We start from the raw sequence: 19,847 nt of genomic DNA on the forward strand, positions 1-19,847 counted from the left end.
CACTTTGGCAGAGTTTCTCCACCTTTACATCTCAACTTTTGGACTATCTGAAATGGCCTAGTGTAAACTTACAAAATGACAACAGGCAGGAAACTATAATCTTCATCAAGAGGATGGAATAAAAGGTAATAGTTCCATTATTGTCACATAATACTACATCTGGAATGTAACAAACATGAATATGTATGTATGTATGCTATCTGCTATCATTCAACTTGAGGCCTGATAGTCTTTGTGGCACTGCATGTGTTATGATCAACCTCAAAGGTTCAGTTTTTAATTAACTAACCAAAAAATACTTTATTTACAAACCGTTCAAACTCTCTCTGCACCTTTCATGTGATGTCCATACATTCTCATTATTGTCCATTGTTATATATGCTCTCTATCTCTACCATTTCCACCACTGTAGCACCTTGTCATGACTAGTCCCCCCACCCATTGCTTGAGAGGCTTTTTTTCAGTCTCAGCCCTTCAATGCCCAGTGTCGGAAGAACTCTAGACCTTTTTCTTTCCAATCACAAAACACTTTAAGTATTCCCTATGCCATCGGTGCTCTGTGGATTGCTAAAAGTGGTACATGGGTGGAAAGAAAAAGTTTGAAGACACTGTTTTAATCGTACCTAATTGATTCGTTATGTGCACGGTTTCAGAACTCCAGAGGAAATGGGCCATTGAAAATGTTTCTCAAGCAAAACATTTTATTAACGATTGGGTCTAGAGCAGTGATTCTCAACCTTCCCTTCCCATTCACATCCCACCTTAAGCAATCCCTTACTAATCACAGAGCACCGATGGCATAGGAAACAAAAAAGATTGAGAACCACTGCTCTAGACTGTGATCTTTCCCCACAACGCCCTCGCGTTGACTGTGCCAAGTCTCAGGGCACCCCTGTAGCCTGGAATGTGCCAGCCCTTAAAGGTGCAGGGTTTAAAAACTTCCCAACTTTGTACCCTGCCACTTTGGAGCAAATGTCACCACCAGTAATTTGCCTGTTTGTCGGAACAAAGTTCAGCCAACATAACAGCTGTAAAGAGCGAATCAGGGAGCAGAGCACCTGAATATTTAAAAAAAACACAGGATGATCATCAAGAACTTGCGCATACATACCCGAGAACAGATCATTCACACATGTCCAGGAAGCGGTAAAACAAACAAAAAACAGCAGGAAGGCACAAGGCAGCATCACTCAGGGAAACCAGCCATAACAGCAGGAACTCAAGTTGCTCAACTCTGCTGCCCTTCCTTTGTACACGATCATTTTATTAATAGTTAAATGATTGCCTATTTTATCCATGGAGGAAGGGACCCATCACACCGTCTTCGTCCTGCACAATGCCCCTGCTGTGAACAGCTTTTTTTTTGTGTGTGGGATGCGACTTCTCACTTTTCAGCGCATTTATCTCTCAGCCCCTCATCTGCGTGCACCCGCCTTGTCACTGGCACAAGTTCAAAGGGTTCATAAACTTCAAAGATTGCGATGAATGGGAGGCCCACCTCTGATGACCAGGTGTCCCTCTTTCAGGCCAAGCTGTAATCCCCAGTAAAGGAGCCCTGTTTAACACTCGGCCAGCCGATAATGAACCTGACTAAAAGGGGCATAGAGACATCCACGGTCAGTTTTTTTTCAGGCAGCTGGAAACATTCTATATATGACTCAAGATTAAGGGGTAGCAAAGTGGTCACTGGAAGAACCGAGCTCAATCAGGCAAAGCCTTTTAAAGCTCTCTGTAAAACTGAAAACAAATTATCAGCTTTACTGGCTTCAAGCTGTCCGTGCAGATGGAGCTTACTTTCACAAAAGACTTCACTTGAACTGCAAGAAGACAGCAGTTCTCAAAGAATCTGCCTCAGGGATACCAAAACATTTTCTGTAGCTCATTTCCTGTCACTTTCTTGTCTAGACTGGTACAGGAGCCTCAAAACCTTCGTGTTATCCTGCCCCACAGCAACAATGCATTCATGTGCTCTCCTATGCCACTAAGATTGTCTAATACAGGATAGAGTCTACTAAGCTCAGCAATGCATGCCACATTCTCCTTTGATCATGATACATATTCAAAACCTGGCAACTTCCACGAGCCAAAAGGAAAAGTGCATGTACTCTCTTCTCAGTATTTCCCAGGATTTGGAAACCTGTTGATTGCTTGTCACCTAACAGCTTTCAAGCTGCTCCTCGGTGTCAGAATGTTTACGACATGTAACTTTGCAGCTATCATTTCACTCACTGAGCAGCTCTTCCAGACTTTTTCATTTATCCTGAAGTAGAAAACGCATCATTTAAATAGTTCTATTAGTTCCTGAATATAGTAAACACTGTGAAATTTCATCCACAGTTCAATTTCCAGTGGATGTTTCAGGTTGGGACACTTTCTCAAGGCTGAGCTTGGGTCTAGAAAAAGATTCAACGTGAAACAGTGACTGCCCATTTCTCTGCTGCTTCACCTGCCGAGTCATTCCAGTTCCTCTGGGTTTGCACATAGGAGGGCACTGACTGTCCAGAGTCTAAATGGAGAGCATGCAGAGACCATCTGCAAACTGCAGAATGAACTCATAACATCTCAAACAACCCATGCACTCCATCAATCACTATGCGCTTCACCTGAACTAAACCCTGATGGAGTGTGTGTGGGCTGTTCAGCCCATTGACTCTGCCCAATCATGGGCATTTTTCCACTGCCTGGCCTACTCCCCATAATCTTTAAGGTCTTAGCTAATAAAAAAAAAGATCAATCTCTTCCTTAAATACACCAATGACCTGGCCTCGGCATCTGCCTGTGGCAACAAATTCCAGTTTACCACCCTCTGACCAAAGAAATTCCTCCTCATCTCTGTCCTAAGTGGACGCCCTAAAATTCCGAAGTTGTGAGTCAGTCATCAAATTGTTAACTGGTTGGTAACAACCAGAAAAAAAAAATTCCAGATTGCTTTTAAGAACATTGCACTCAATTTGTTAATTATTATAAAAGATGGCAAGAACAATGTGGGAAAAGTATTTGATTCGGCAGAGTTGATCTCTGGCTTAAAATTAAGGGACTTCAGCAAAAGCAACTGAGACGGAGGAAATCCCACAGGAAGGCAGCAGGGACAGCATAACATAAAATAATGAGTTTAATCTGAAAACCAGGCGTTCAGGAAAAAAAAAGATTTCTAATTGGCATTTTGGAACATTGGAGTTTACATTTGAAATGAATTTTAAATGATTTTTTTAATAAATAAAAGCTGATGGTTTAAAAAGCAACACCCTTTTAATTTGTTCTATATCTCTCAAGTTTCAGTGGACCATATGTCAAAGTAATGAGAGAGTGGATGGGAATCAATGCGGTGAAATCAGACGGACAATAGTAAAGTCGTTTTTTTTTTAAAATTCCATCCTCTGTCTTCGAAGAACTCCACTTGCAAATTCCAAAATCATTGAATGAAAGACCTTAACTGGAAAATAAGTGGAAAAGGGTCTGTCAAGAGATGTTAAGTGATTCCTTGTTTCAGGAATTCTTCAATGAAATGCTATTGAATAGAACTCGTCAAAATATACTGTCACTTAAAATCAACAGTGTGGATGTCTGCTTTAAACCAGCTACAAGCACATTGCAACAAAAGATCCATTTCTTAATTTACTGCTTTGTAGAAATGGGTTCTCTATAACAAAATTATTAAGACTTCATTCTTTAATCTCTCTGGCTCTGAATGAACAGGGCAATCTATGGAAAATTGCCTTTCCCTGCGTTTATAACAGCTAGTCCAGGCAAGATCACTTATGGCTTTCCCTCCAGCCTAAACTGATTGTGAAATAAGAGCTGAAGTAAATTTCAAGACTCATTTATTTCAACGTTTCGCATTACCTACTTCTCAGGCAGTCCCTCGGAGTGGGAATGACTTGCTTTGTGTGTTATGAAATAGTATAGCTAAGGAGGACAATTAGAGAGGGAACAGCAGAATCTTACACAGATGGGGCAAGTGGTGGTTATCAGGATTGGTGGGTAGTTTACGAGGTCTTCCACACCCTCCGATGCCAAGGCAGGATTCTGCATGCTCCTGATGCATTGTTTTAAGGTTTTCACTACCATCCCAAATGCAGAGTATATTAACGGCCACATTTTCAGGACAGCAGCATTTGTGCTTGTATGTTTATAACCATCAATAACCTTTACAGGAAAATTACACCCGTTTTTAACATTCACATATCATGGACAAGTTGATGACCCAGCTTATTTTTAAACTATGCTCTTCCTACAGATTGTTACAGGTTTATTTTGGAGTGCCTCAACATCCACATGATGGGACCTAAGGTTTGGGATGTCTCATTAAGCCTTGTAACATCAAATAGCTATGGCGCATTTTTAAACCCGGGATCACAAAAGCTACTTCTTTTCACGTTGGCAGTTCCTTGGGACTGAGGATAACCTTTTTCATCACATTCCAAAACCTGCAGTATCTGGCACAAGTGAGGCAGAAGGAGCCTGAGAGGGATGATCGATGGTTGGAGGAGAGCACATTGATTGGGTTCTTGCACGGTCCTTCTCGGTATGTGCTTGGCCTCTGCCTGCTCTTCAAGGGACACCATGCTGGGTACCTTCTTGACCAATTGTTGTGAACATGACCATGGATCTGTGAGCCTCATGACATAGAACGCTACAGCAAAGAAAAACAAGCGATTCAGTCCCTCTAGTCTGTGCTGACCATCATCTCCCTAGTCCCACTAAAATCATCAAGCCTATGCTGGCTCTCCACAACTCCAACAATCGCGTTCCTTCCTTTAAGTCCATGTAACTTATCCTTCTTCACGTATCCTTTGTGATTGGAAGGTACATTTTTCTCGGTGCTTTGGAAGAATTTCTTGAAGAGGTTTTGGAGATTTAGAGCAGCACTGAGCAGCTACAAAGAGTGAGATGAGGATCTGCACAAAGCATCCCAATCTGCATTGGGGAAGTGTTTGGCTCTGGTGGTAGATCTGTCTTTGAGGATCACTGCTTGCATGTCATCGCATGGTGGAAGAGGATGGTGACCACTTTTTGGGGACAGGAAAAATTATGGGCTGTAAAATGTACACTGGATGGGTATCCAAGCTGCCTGCAGCTTTCTGATCCAAAATCCCTTTGGTTGGGGCAATACTTGAAGTGCAGTCAAACCAAATGGCCCACTTTAAAAAGATATCATTCTGCTGTTATTAACAAAGTGAGTCTGCTCAAAATAGAGATGGAAGGTTGAGAAAGCAAGGGAATAATGGAGGAGGGGCAGAGTGTTCATAGCAGAAGGGGTGGAATCAAAAGATTCAAAGTAACACGATTCTAAGGAAAGCAAAAAGCTGCTCACAACTTGGATATCCATCCAACACTCATTATGCAACCAATTATATGACCATTGAGCATAAGTATTGAGACCAGCCATTCTCAACAGGGGCAATGCCTTTTCCCTGGGGGCCACATCACATTTAAGGGAGACAACAGACTGAAATCATGAAATAGTTTATCTTTTTTACATAGTCAGTATGAGAGAAGTATGGAAGAAACCAACTAAACTTGACTGTCCATAAACTTTGAGCAGAGTCCAAAGGGGGACACAGCCAAAAAGAGTAGAGAATAGCTGGTCTGTAGACTCATAATCAGGGGTCTCCAAACTTTTTAGAGTGTCGACCTCTTCAGGGACTGCATGGCCTCTCAATGACCCCAGGCATGGAATCCCAGTAGGGGGTGGGAGGAAGGGGGCTGAGTAGGGTGGCCAGATATCCAGTTTAAGCTGGACAGTCTAGCTTAAACAGTCTAGAACAGTCTCTGTTCTCTGTCCAGCGCCAGCTCGAGCCGGATGTTAATTTGTCCTCCATTTGGGGGTATAGGCCCTACACCTCCCCAAATGGAAGGCAAATTAAGAGCAGAAAGGGCACTTACCCGCTGAATGCAACGCCCAGGGGTCTGCTGGATGTGCACAGCCAGCTGGCGCATGTGCGATGGGTGGGGGGGGGGGAAGCATGATGGCAGTGCATGAAAGTTCATGGCAGGTAAGCCTCCCCCCACCCACCCCCTGTGCTGGACGGTTGAGGGTGTGGAGGTGCTATTTTAAATCGACTCCTACCCCTCCCCCCAGTGTCATCAACCCCGTTTCGACCCCTTGGATGGTTCCATCAACCCCTGAGGGTCAATATTGACCATTTTGGAGACCCCTACTCTAGACATACATTGTTCCTGTATCCTGCATAATCAGCCCCTGGCTGTGACCTTGCTACATTATAGAAAAATTAGCCTATTAGTGATTCAATGGAACAACCTCATCTTTCACGCTGATTTTCTTTTCCCAATTTTTTTTTTAACAAAAGGAAAACCGTTCAATGTCTCTTACCACCCTTAGTTTCGCATCCATAGATTTCCATCAATGTGGTGAAATTCAAGAGTCCGCAGACCCCGTAGTAAAAAACCCAGAAGAACTGGAGGAGCTCGCAACGTCTAAAGGGGGTAAAGATAGACAACCATACCTTGAAGAAAGGCTTAGGCCTTAAATGTCAGTTATACAACTTGCCTCCTATGGGCACTGCCAGACCTGCTGTGTTCCTCCAGCATTTCTGTGCTTTCATTTTCATTACTGTACATTATTTTCTATCTCCTCTAATTACTCCGTTGCCACCCACCACAGTAGCATCTTGTCACTACTCAAGATTCAAGATTCTTTTATTGCTATGTAATAAAACAAATATATTATACAAAATTGCATTTAGTCTGCCTTAAGCATCCAGCACGGTTACAGGTCCTTTCAGCCCATGAGCCCGTGCTGTCCAATTACACCTACGGCATGTTGTAATGTATGTTTTGAAGACCGTAAGACCCAGAGGAAACCCACGCACTCATGGGCAGACAGCGCTGGATTCAAACCCCAATTGCTGGCACTCTAACCACTAATGCTAACACCCGATGCTAAGGAAGCAGACAAAGATTTGCCATCAGCAGAAATAGCCTGGTTTGCCTTACAGTGACAGAATGAGAAGCAAAAGGGAGTCCCTTCAGAGTCACCGAGTGTCTGTGAACTCACCTCCAGCGCTCTCACAGCCTCTTCAACCACACAGACCAGTCCAAACCATTGACAACCCAAGCTACAGATAAAAACCTCCAACATGGCCAGGAAACTTTCAGTATCCAAGGCCCTTGGGGAGCCCCATTCACACCCTCAGCACTCTCTCGTATCCCGGTTCCAATATTTGGTTACTCCCCTCTTAGTCATTTGAGGGGCCCCCTCAGTCTCAGTCCCTCCAAATGGGAGGACCAGCCATTTTCAATCCTTTTTTTGGCTACAGCCCCCTTAGGACTCTGCCTGTGAAGCGGCCATTTAGTTGGTTTCTTCCCTACTGCTCTCCTACCGACTACATAAAAACCTGTTATGGTTTCAGTCCATGGCCCCCTTAAGTGTACTGTAGTTTCCGGGAGTGGGGGAGCACATATGGCCCCCTCTGGGAATGTGATCCTTCTCACTGTGCGCTCGTGAAGTCATCTTTCATACTGATGGCCACACACTATATCTCGAATTCTTAAATTTAACAACAAAAAATGAAAAGAGATATTGAAGAGTTTTGTACTTGTGAAATAAATATGTGCCTCAGAGCAAATTACCCAATCAACGTTTTCTTTCTCTAAGCAAGCTGATAAATGGCACTGCAGTCTTTCAATGACGTTTTTCTAGATAGAATTTGTGAGATTTTACCCGTCTGAATAGCGTTGGAGGTATCGGCATTAGTCCTTCACACATGACCAACCAAAACTCAAAATCTCAGTTTCCTTACGCGACTTTAGACAGCACACCGGAAGTGCGGTAATTAAAGAGGCAGGACTTGTAACGCACGCCATTGATACGTGCTATTCACTAATTCACGGAATTCCTACAGTTAACTTTAGACTGCAGGCATACTTGGAAATTTATTAGGGGGCCTAGGAGGTAAAATATCGGAGAGGGAATGGCACCCTCGTTCCCGTTCCGACCTTTTAACTCAGCTTGTATTCCAAGAAAACAACAGCAATTTCCTGGAACGCAGCGGCTGTGTAATAAAACAAACAGCCTGGTATTGCCATTTTCTAACTGGACTTCCCCAGGCAGAGATCATTAAACTGCCTGCTATTTTATCTACATTTCAAAGCAAATTTGGCTGAGGTTCCCAAGAGGGTGTCTTGCATCAGGAAAGGAGTAGACTGCGGAATGATTTTTGTCGTTGTTATAAGACGCCAGGCTTTCCGTCTTTGACCTCTGCCTTTTAACATCTTGGTTTCCTGTGCCATCAGCATAACCAGATACATTCCAGTGTGAAGCTATAATATCACAGCCTTTGTAAACCAATTCAGACATCAACCATAAATTATTCAAGGCAGGGCTCTGTTAGTTCAACTACCAGTGAGAAACGCTGAGCTACCATTTCAGTAGCAAATTTCCCTCCCCTCCATCTTTCCTTGCCCATTTACCATTCTTCACAGGTTTCATCTTTCCTCACTTCACACCCTAATCTGCCCATTTAATGCCCAGCTTTTGTAATTCTGAATCTATTTTCATGCTGACCTTCAGTAGCCTCCCCCAGTTTCCCTGCTCCCCCACCCCATCACCCCTCCCCCACCCACCTTGCTTTATTATTCCATTGGAAGGGCAGAAAACTGTAGAATTGCAGCCAAAGGCAATCATAATGTTTTCACCCCACACCCTCTCTTTTGCTTTACCTTCATTCAGTTAAGATGAGGTTAAAAATGGGACTATTGCATCTACAAGGGTACAGCATTCCTTGCCTGGTAAGAGGAAGCAAATGTAGAGGAAGCTGTATGCCTCTCAACAATCCTAAAGCCAACCACTCCGGGAAAATCACGAGAATCCGTAGACACCGTGGGCGAACTGCTTTTTGCCTCTTCTCTCCCCTCCCCCTTTCCTGTCTTTCCAGTTCTCCCCTCCCTTCCCCACCCAGCCTTCCCTCATCGCTGCTGTCCCTTCCCTCCGTTCCCCACCTGCCTTTGCCACCCCCTCTTCCCCCCCACTCTTTGTATAGACACCCGCTGGCATTCTCCCATTCCTTGATGAAGGGCTCAAGCCCGAACTGTCGGTTATGTATTGCTATATAAAGGACACTGCTTGGCCTGCTGAGTTTCTCCAGCATTGTGTGTTTTCACCTGAACTTGCTGTGTTTGGACAGCGGCAGGAAGCAGCAGCAGGTCCTGTTGCCACCTTACATTGAAATCTTGTAAATTATTCGAACGCAAACACATGCTTGGTCAGTGGGTACAAGAAGAAACATGAAATAGTCTATTGAATTTAGAGTCAGAAAAAAAACAATTCATTTGATGTGAGACATACAATGTTGGAAGTAAACTGTGTCTTCTACACCCTCTAAACTCAGTACACTACATCCACAGCAATTTTAGTCTTTTCCCTTACGTTTTATATGACTCTGGCAAGCAGTTTAAATGTTAAAACAAACACATTTGTTTTCTTACAGATCAAAATTGTTTTCTATATGGTTACGTTCTCGTTCCACGAATCATTGCAGCTTCGAGCCAATTAGATTCATGTGTGGATTGCAAATAAAAGAACCTTTGCTGTAGTCAGATGCGCCTTTGCTGCAGGTTCACATTCACATCGCCCCTACAGTAAGCCCCTGATCTTTCCTCCTCTTTTTTTTTACAAAAAAAGCCTTTGAAAAGCCTGCCTTTCCTCTCTATTCATACAAGATAATCACAGCCAGAAAAGCTCTGACAGTTTACGTAATGGTCTCCAGAGGCAATTTGTCACGCCAGATATTAGCCATCTTCTGGAGCTTAGTAGCCCATTTGTTTCCTTTCTGCTGTGTGCAAATAGTTTACCAGACAGTGCTGGAGAAAGAATTGCCTTTCATTCAGCTGGTTCTACATGTCCATTGTTCTGGCTCTCTTAGCAATTCAACCCTCAGGCAATAATCTCAGCCAGCCTTCAAATTATCACTCCTGATGATTGGAGCTCTCACATAATAATAAGCTCTGCTTTGCTGGTATTAGGAAAGAAGCGATCATCTTTTCATTTAGAATACAGGACTCCTTTCTTTTTAACAGTTAACAAGATAAAACTTTGCACCCTTTTTCCTTCTGCCTGCACTGCACTTTTTTTTGAGGACAAGTACTCAAGACTCATGAGCACAAAGAAACGGGACGGCCGCTTAATCGAGCAGGTGAGCAATATCTCGGCCCATCCCACAGAATGGGTGAAGAGGGAAACAACCATGTGGGGCATGCATCGCTTTCTAACTGCTGCTTGGAATATGAACATTTTTCACCATCAGTCGCCTGACCTTGTTTTTTTTCTCTCTCTACAGAATGAAATACAAAGCTCAAGACATTTAATCTGCATCTCAATACCACACTACCACTGCTCTCTAATGGATAATAGAACAAACCCCACACTTGCTGTTTTCAATTAGCCAATGAGTACTTTAAACATTTCATAAGATATTTGATAAGAGGGTTGTTAACTCGGCCTGCAACATCACAGGCGCCCGACTTCACCCCCATCTACTTGAGGCGGCGTCTTACAAAAGCAGCCTCCGTCCTCAAGGACCTCCACCACCCTTTTCACTCTGCTACTATCGGGGAAAAGGCCCGAAGACGAGCACTCAGCCGAACAAGGGCGGCTTCTTCCCCGCTGCCATTAGATTCCTGAATGATCAATGAACCAAAGACAAAGCTTTATCTTCCTTGCTCTGTTATTGTTATTTATTTATATAGTAATGTCATAAGATGGTTATAATATGAATGTTTGCTCTATGATACTGCCACAAAGCACCGAATTTCATGACTTGTTCATGACAATAAATCCTGATTCTGAATAGGGAAAGTTGTTCTTTTATTATTGCTCGTCTGCTAAGATGCAGATTTAAATTGTTGAACTGAATCTTTTGTTTGTTACTATTTGATGAGGGGTGGGGGGGGGTCAGCTTTTATACTGTGAGAAAATAGTCTCAATTGCTGCCCCACTGGGAGCAAAATGGAACAAAATTAGGTTTTTTTCTTCTTTGGCTTGGCTTCGCGGACGAAGATTTATGGAGGGGGTAAAAAGTCCACGTCAGCTGCAGGCTCGTTTGTGGCTGACAAGTCCGATGCGGGACAGGCAGACACGATTGCAGCGGTTGCAAGGGAAAATTGGTTGGTTGGGGTTGGGTGTTGGGTTTTTCCTCCTTTGCCTTTTGTCAGTGAGGTGGGCTCTGCGGTCTTCTTCAAAGGAGGTTGCTGCCCGCCAAACTGTGAGGCGCCAAGATGCACGGTTTGAGGCGTTATCAGCCCACTGGCGGTGGTCAATGTGACAGGCACCAAGAGATTTCTTTAGGCAGTCCTTGTACCTTTTCTTTGGTGCACCTCTGTCACGGTGGCCAGTGGAGAGCTCGCCATATAATACGATCTTGGGAAGGCGATGGTCCTCCATTCTGGAGACGTGACCCATCAGAGATAAAGCAATAAACAAGAATTATTTTTTTCTGAACTATTTGTTCCGTTCAAGTATAAAATATTCATTGGGTCAGAAGGGAATTTGATTCACCATGAATAACTCTATTAAGGTCACCACAGGCTCTCCTACTACATCACAAACAGCCACACATTGTAGTGGTGGAAGGCATTCATATCCAGGAGCCAAGTTATATCAAACACACTTCAGCACATTTTATATTGAAGTTATAAAATCCCCCAGCTATTTTTAGTATTAGCCATTGTCTGCTTAAAAGGAAGACTCTACCTATCCAGTGACAGGAAGGACGTTCAAAATATCCATGCTTTAAATTCATTAATTAGGAAAAAAAAGCAATCATGCAATTTGAAATAAATCTATTCCTCAAGCACTGTACAGCCATAGAAATCAGGAGTTGTCTACAAAATTTAAAATATCACCATTTCAGCTGAAGCAAAAGGGACCTCAATGGCCAACAGAGAATGTCCATTACAAACAACAGTACAATGTTACAAACAAAACTGCTCTGACCACTGTAATTGTTCAGGGGTGGGGGGGGAATGAGATTCAACCAACTGGATTTTCAACTTCTTTTACCCCACAGGTGTTAAAATCCTCAATTACTCAAAGCTACCAAAAATGTAATTGGAATGATAAATGCCAAGAACTGACACAACAGAAGTCCAGAATAACGACCTTGCTTTCCATTCTACCATAAAGTTATAAAATCTATGGTGAACTTTATTTATATCTCTAAGACCTTGGCTGTGAACCTGGGGCCCCCGCAAAAAAAAAATGTTTCCAATTGGGCCCCGCAACTCCTAAGGCTCCAAAACCACAAAGTTGTGTCCAAGCATGGGCGGTGGTCAGCACTTGGCCAAGGTAAAAGATTAATTATGGAGGAGCAAAGAAAATGCCTTCAGTCATCACAGTACACAGTTGGAGGAAACATCACTTTGTGTAGAACCTGATTTCAGACTGGCCCAACTCTTTGTGTATAATTATGAGTTTATTCCTGTTTTCCTTTGAATGCATTCATTATTCAATTCATCCAAAACTTCTGAAACCTCTTTTGGATAATCAAACATAGCGATTCAGATTTTACCCCAAACCATACATACATGTTTAAATGCCTTACCTTCCTCGGTTTCATGCCACACAATCCCTTCCAGGTTTACACTGGTCCCTGGTTCACACGGTCCCAGGCACTCTGGCTCAGTCACTACTCCAACCTCACAAGTATTTATTCCCATTGAACGAGTCCTTATCAACAGCTGCTCCACTGGTGCAGCGATGCTGGACGAAGGAGGAAAGTAAGAAGGCAGAATCTGAGGTGGCATGTTCACGGGGATCGGTGGCGGAGGTGCAGGCACAGTGAACAAAGGATCAGCCTGGAAAATAAAAAGGCAAATGTGATAACCTATATTCATAAAATTACAACTGAACACGGCTGCATTGTTTCCCAGAAACAAACTAAATCCCAATAACCTTGCCACAATCAAATCATTTCTTGGGTAATCAAACTAAATATGAAATTCCATTCAACCCTCAGTTACTAGTGAAAACTCCCAATGAAGCATTGTGTTCTTTACATTCTTCTTAATCAACAGCACAAAGAAATACAAAAAATGCCTATTCAGAATACCTTTGGGAAACATATAGAATTGCATAATATTGATAGGAGCTATCAGAAATAATCAGTCTTACCCCATTATGCTTCAACAAGGAAAAGGATATTGTACAAAATGTCACACAGTAATGAGCATCTTCAAGGCATTAATCATTCCCAGAGCAAGTTCAACATGTAAAAATTAATATTACTTTAGATAGGCTCCATGTGGTTTTTGCATTAGAGGGCAGAGGAAGTTATGAAGACATACTGTAATCTGGAGGAGGGTATAATTGGTAGATAATCATCAAATGCTTTCAGTAAATATGATGTTCTATCTCCTTTGTTTGATCTTCTTGTTTAGTTTATCCTGAAATTCTAGATCGTGATAGTGAGCAATGTTAGATTACCAGATTCAGATTTCAGACTTATTGTCGGAGTACATACAGGACATCACCTACAACCCTGAGATTCCTTTGTCCTGCACCACTGCAAAAAAAAAACTGACTGCAATGCAGAGAGAACAGAAGAAAATCAATAAAGTGCACAAGAGTCTTTAAATGAGTCCCTAGCTCTTTTCACATTGGCTAACCAGCAAACTGGCTGTTCAACAAACTGGCTAAAGAAGCTGCTTTTGGTGTTCACACTGGACCACTGTTAACCGGTTCTCTGCATCCTTTCATACTCACCACCTGGCATCCCCGGGGACAGGGGTGCCCATTCTCCGCCGGTGATGTCTGAGTGACACATCTGAAAGATCTTGTACTTCAACAAAATGAATTATGCCTAATTATAACATAAATAAGTATTATGTACAGCACGGTATGAGCCCTGCAGTCCCCTTGTTGTGCCAACCTATATAAACCTTTATAAATTCATAAAGGACAGTGGGAAAGTGGTAGCGGCAATAAAACACATAGGCGCACAATTTATAAAGACCGTGGGAAAGTTGCAGAGAGAGAGAGGGAGAGAGGGCGCGATGGCGGACCTGCCCACCCAGAATTCTGTGTGGCAGAGAAAGGGCTATAGGCATGGAGAACTGAGCACTCATGGAGGGATTTCTCTGCTGCACAGAATTCTGGGAGGGCAGGTCCGCCATCGCTCGAGCCCTCTCTCTATCTCTATGCGACTTTCCCACGGTCTTTATAAATTGTACGCTTATGTTTTTTATTGTCTTCATAATTTTGCATTTCTCTCTTTACACATTAATTTTGTTTAAATACAAGATCATAATACATTGATTAGGATTTAGTAAAGTTTATACCTTCTTTTTAATCTTTTGTTTCCTTCACGTTCCAGTGCTCATGGAAAAAAGTCATCCACGCACCACTACTTTGTCCCTGGATTGTCCATGTCCCTTTCACACTGGGATAATTGGCACGCAGGTGTCAGATGGCTCCAGGGATGATACTCCAGGGCGGTCCATCCCCAGGGTGATCTGACACCTGCGTGTCGATTAGCGAGCGTTCATACTGGCACGTTAACTGGTATGTTGGCAGTTAATTACTGGGACAAAATGCCAGTGTGAATGGGGCCACTGAGGAGTCTGATGGAGGAAGGGTAGCAGCCATTCCGGAACCTGATGGTGTGAGTCTTGTAGCAACTATACCGCTTTCTTGATGGCAGCAGTGAGAACAGAGCGTGTGCTGGTTGGTGGGGGTCTTTGATGATGGCTGCTGCTCTCCGATGGCAGCGTTCTCAATAGTGGGGAGGGTTTTACCTCTGATGTCCTGCCACTACCTTTTGGAGGACTTTATGCTCAGGGGTATTGGTATCCCCATACCAGACCGTGATGCAGCCGGTCAGCACATTTTCCTCCACACCTCTGTAGAAATTTGCCAGGGTTTCTGGCAAACCTCTGCAAACTCCTGAGGAAGTAGAGGCGCTGACGTACTTTCTTCACGATGCCATTGGTGTGTTGGGTCCAGGAAAGATCCTCTGAGATAGTGACTCCCAAGAACTTAAATTTGCTCACCCTCTCCACCTCTGATCCCCCAATGATCACTGGATTGTATCCCTCTGGCTTTCCCTTCCTGAAATCAACAGTCAGCTCCTTAGTTTTGGTGACATTGAGTGCCAGGTTATCGCTGGTGCACCATTCAGCCAAGTTTTCAGTCTCCATCCTGTATGTTGATTCATCCCCTTCCTTTACACAACCCACCACCGTGGATTCATCGGCAAATTTGTAGATGGTGTTATTGTCATACCGAGCTACACTGTCATAAGTTGAATCATTTTATACTTAGCTTGCATATCTTAACATGCCTTAGGAAATGTACAGACAAGACCAATTTACTTGTGTGTGTTGGAATCAGCTGTGACAAACGCATCAAATTGTGCCGAGGGAGATAAGCGCAGATTAATCATGTTAATGCTTTAAAATAATCATCTGAAAGGGCAGGCACACATGATGCAACATGGCTTTAACCCTCCCCTTAACTGCAGGGCAAGGTGTCTATATACCTGGGTGAAGACGTGGCAGCAGGTACCTCTCCATTCTGATTTCACTGCCCTATCAGTCATCGTGTGTTTCATTAAAGTGGTGAAGCCAGTGCAATTATCGTGGGTATCCACCACTCATGAAATACCATGTAATGAAGTGCATTGTGACATCCTATTTAATGGATCAGACAGTGTGTCTGCAACTTGCCCACTCAGATTAGGAAGCTTTTCAAAGGGAGGACTACAGTGGGGTAATAGCTCAGTGGAAGTGTCAGTACATCATTGCAATCCAATTTGTGTGCCTCACAGTAATAAAACTGCTTATAGGCAAAGGTATTACATTCTCACTACACCAATCGGGTACTTTGTAATGTAATGCCTTTAAAAAGCTCTGATAACAGGATAGCATCTCTCCTTCCCCAACAATGCAAGATCTACTAAAACATAAAGCTCCAGGGAAAGACAGTGACTGCTTTAATACTGAAAGACACATTCTTTGATGAAACCTTCCTTTGTTGCTTATTGAAAACCTACTTCAAATCTTACCACAAGCAAAAGACTGTAATCAAATGTAGCCCTGCGGAGCACTATGCAGGATATATCTTTCTGCGGCACGTAGCGAAAAAAAAATCAAAAGAATAAGAATAAAAACAAGAGACACCAAATCTTATTCAGTGTTAAAAGACTTAACAAAGTGATGCCGATGAGCTATTTTCCATTAGGCAACACTCTGACACTATCTGTTTCCAGGCCCGACTTAGCCCCTTACTAAATCTCAAACAAAATCACATATCACACTAAACGCGAGAAGATACCAATTTTATTTTATGATGTATTTTCTTTGGAGAGGATATAATAACAGTGTTTCCTCGCCCGCACACATCCCGATAACCTGCTCACATGCCCATCCTTATTGTCGTGGGAAACAGAGGCACAGTCTTTTCAGGCACATTGAGAAAGGGGATATCAGCCAAGTGGAAAACACTGGGTGCAGCACAAGACTCAATAGCCGGACGTGGCAGTCTGTCAGAGTGGGGAAAATGAATGTCAGAAACAAATGCTCCACTTTCTTCAGTGCTACTTTTTAGCTTTGATTATTCCCTTATGTGCCCTGATCAAAATTCTGGCAATTCATCACAGAGACCAGAGTGGGGAGAAAGATCCCTCTCCAAAGATATTTACGCACATAACTAAAACGGGACCCAGCTTTTATGGGGAAGCCAGCTCTTTGCGAGGGCAGTTTTCCATCACTTATTAATGCTCACAATGCAATTATTTTTCCCCCCAACTTCAGTTGCAAGGCAAAAAGAGTATGGGTAAGTGTTCACAATGATCAAATGCAAGATTTTCAAAATTAAAAGCCAGAAACATTAACCAAAACCATTATTTATTTTCAAAATCCTCTCTGCGCACTGTGTTTGAAATCGTCATGACCCTCAAATAATTTGCTTGATTTGAATGATTCAGAGAAACTCACGTTCTTTCTTTTGTTCCGAAAATGCAATTGGGCGTTTTGTAATTATCCCATAGTTCCAGCAACCTTCTGCAGAATGATTTATTTTAAAAATTGACACTGATTTACTCAAAGATATTACAGCACCAACCTAATCATTAGTACTCCGGCAGCAGTCATGTGAACACATCAATTATGGGCAAGTGCCAAAAGCTCCAGAGATCCAACAGATTAACAGGCAATCCTCTGTTTTACAAGCATACATCAAAAAGAATATTAATAAGAGGAGGGGGTGGTGTGAGAGCTTGTCAGGCTGATTCAGCCATGGATGTAAACATTTCTTCCAGTCTTTTACATGAAACTATTCCATGGAAGAAACTGGCACCAACTACAAAGTCTCTTTCCCTCCACCTTTTCAGAAGGCACTGTTGTCGAGCATTGTAACATTTACAAAAGTAAGAAATCTGGAGTTAATTTTATCCTGCTGTTCTGACAAGTATTTAGGCCCCTGGTGCTTTTAAAACCATCAGTTCAATATCTTCTCAATTTCCACTCCTCTGCTGACCAAAGCACCCAAACTTATCAAAATTAGCCTTAAATATTCCAGGACACCAGAATTACATCAAAGAACAAATAGAACAGAATCTACAAAGGCTGTCCTGAGATCTAGATGTACTGCAATGCTGAAGTGTTATTATTTAACGCTCAAGGGATACTTTTCTCACAGATATATGTCCGTTATAGTGCTTGAGAACAGAATTTTAGGCACTTTTATGCGGCTGCTGAGAAGCAGAAAATTTCCGCCAATTTTCCGCTCTGCTGGCAGGGTAAAAATGCCCTGACGGAATTTATTTGCTAAATTCTTCCATCCCGTAATTTTCCCACCAAGAACCCTGCACATTTTTATGGAGCGGCTGCAGTCTAAATTGACCGCAGGCACTCCGTAGGAAACCGGGCTAATGAATACGACGTTCACCCCCCCCCCCCCCCACCCAACAAACTGCTCGACACAGGAAGGCTGAGTAAATTGCTTAGAAAAAATGTTGTGTAAATGACCACTCCAGGAGGTAAGTATGCAATTTTTTTTTTAAAAACAGAATTTTTTTCTTTATTTTTGTGTAAAAGTCACAATTGTCTCAAACACACAAAACAGAATGGTCTAAACGAGGAGCAGGGGGTCCCATTTTTTTTTGTTTCAGTGAACAATAATTTCGAATGAAAATATATTTTTATAACCTCTATATCCATTAAAGCTTTTCAGGACCAATGTGAACTACTAAACACAATATTACCAGAATCTCTGCAAATCTATTACTGTCAACCAGTACACCAGCAATAATTCCCAGCAGTGCACACTCCATTGTGTTTTTTCCCCCCTGCTCTCTGTCCTAAATCCAAGTGCTTAATACAGCTCTAACTAATGACCTGGACTGAAAAACTTGCTCTGCACTGTTACCTCCTGTTTTGAATTCATTGCAGTAGATTTACAAGGTCAATGACATCAGTCAGCATTAAACATGCAGAGATTTTAAGAGGCCTGGAATGTTGCAGATAGAAAAGCACAAACTCGAGCCAAAGGGGGAGGATTAACGAAGGAACAATGTAAAATGGAGTGCATTATTTCCCATGGCCAGTAGTTACAGAATCGCTTCAAAAACAAATCCTCATATTTTATGTATAAGGGAGCGATTTCTATCCTTTTAGCAGAGAACGGAACCGTGTCTATTTTTTTTCTCTGCAATTAATATCACACAAACTGAATTGCATTCTCAGACATGACATGTTTCAATCAGGCAGTCTTAATTTCATGAACAAGCACTAGAGAGAGAGAGAGAGAAAAATTTGAAAATTCCCCATTTTTCATTGCAAGTGGAAACTTACCTCTGCTCCTTCCAGCTCCATCCATGAGTCACTTGGGCAAACGATGATCTATGGGTCCAGTGTGCTCAATGTGAACAAGCTTTAATTAAGAGGACCGGGCCGATATTCAAAGCAGGTAAAAATGTGTGCAGCAGTGTTGTTGAGTCCTTGCCTAGTCGATGGCTCTTGTATCTGTAATTAACATATGGACGCAATCTTCACATGCACCCAATTAGTCACAGACGTTGGGGCTAAACTGAGGAAGTAAATGCTGCTCATCCCAAAGATTTACAGCCACAAGCATCGTGCCATAAACTCAGTTCTTCCATTATACTTGCACAGCCAGTAAGCATAAACCTATTTTTTTTCTCTCTCCCTCTTCCAAATGTGAATGGCTTCAGCATAAATCCTTCAAGTAAGCTCACTGTCATAGGGAGGAATGAATCAAGAACAATAATGCCTTTCACAGCACCTGTACTTGGCATAATTAGTCTCATCGGTTTCATGTTTCCTATAAGCTAGAGATTCAGGCTTCAAAAGCAAATGGTTCAATCGTGCCACAAAACCGATTTGATATAAATATTCCGCAACTAAAGTAGAAGATGAAAGTATATGTTTAAGAGCATTATCTGAAAATGTTGCTTATCCAGACAGAAAATAAAGTACGTGTTCTGAAAGTTTATTCACAGAAATAAAGGAACCTCCACTAATTTCTCTGTCTCTGTAAAGCTTCAGCCCCATTCACGCAGGGTTGCAGCCCGTGCTTCTCAAGTGCCCATTCATTATTTGCTATTCTAGAGCAGCTTTTGGAACAACTGCAGCTAATCCTTCTGTTGTCTCATCTGGGAGTTGGGGGAGCGAGAATGGATAAAGTCATTAGTCGCAGGAGCCTCAGAAGTGATTTCCCCTCTCTTTCGCTTGTGAACGTTAAAAAAGAAACTGGAAATACCTGGCCCACCTTGAACAAGATTGGTTCATTGGTGCTGGCCTACGCTGGGAAATGAGGCCTTCCTGATCAGTGTGGCTCTGTCAAAGATGGCCGACTGTTCATCTGAGACCAA

At 42.6% G+C, this 19,847-nt stretch overlaps 1 protein-coding gene across 7 annotated transcripts in view; it reads right to left on the reverse strand.

Moving 5' to 3' along the window:
• LOC138740467 (zinc finger protein 608-like) overlaps window positions 1-19,847 on the reverse strand; it is a 113,571-nt gene that overhangs the window by 58,850 nt on the left and 34,874 nt on the right. For all 7 annotated transcript variants that reach the window (XM_069893185.1, XM_069893170.1, XM_069893204.1 and 4 more), the window contains one exon: window positions 12,561-12,813. In XM_069893185.1, coding sequence (XP_069749286.1) covers window positions 12,561-12,813 — 253 coding nt within the window. The remainder of the gene's footprint in view (window positions 1-12,560; window positions 12,814-19,847) is intronic.

This window comes from Narcine bancroftii, chromosome 1 (genome assembly GCF_036971445.1).
Source record: "Narcine bancroftii isolate sNarBan1 chromosome 1, sNarBan1.hap1, whole genome shotgun sequence".
Lineage (NCBI taxonomy): Eukaryota > Metazoa > Chordata > Chondrichthyes > Torpediniformes > Narcinidae > Narcine > Narcine bancroftii.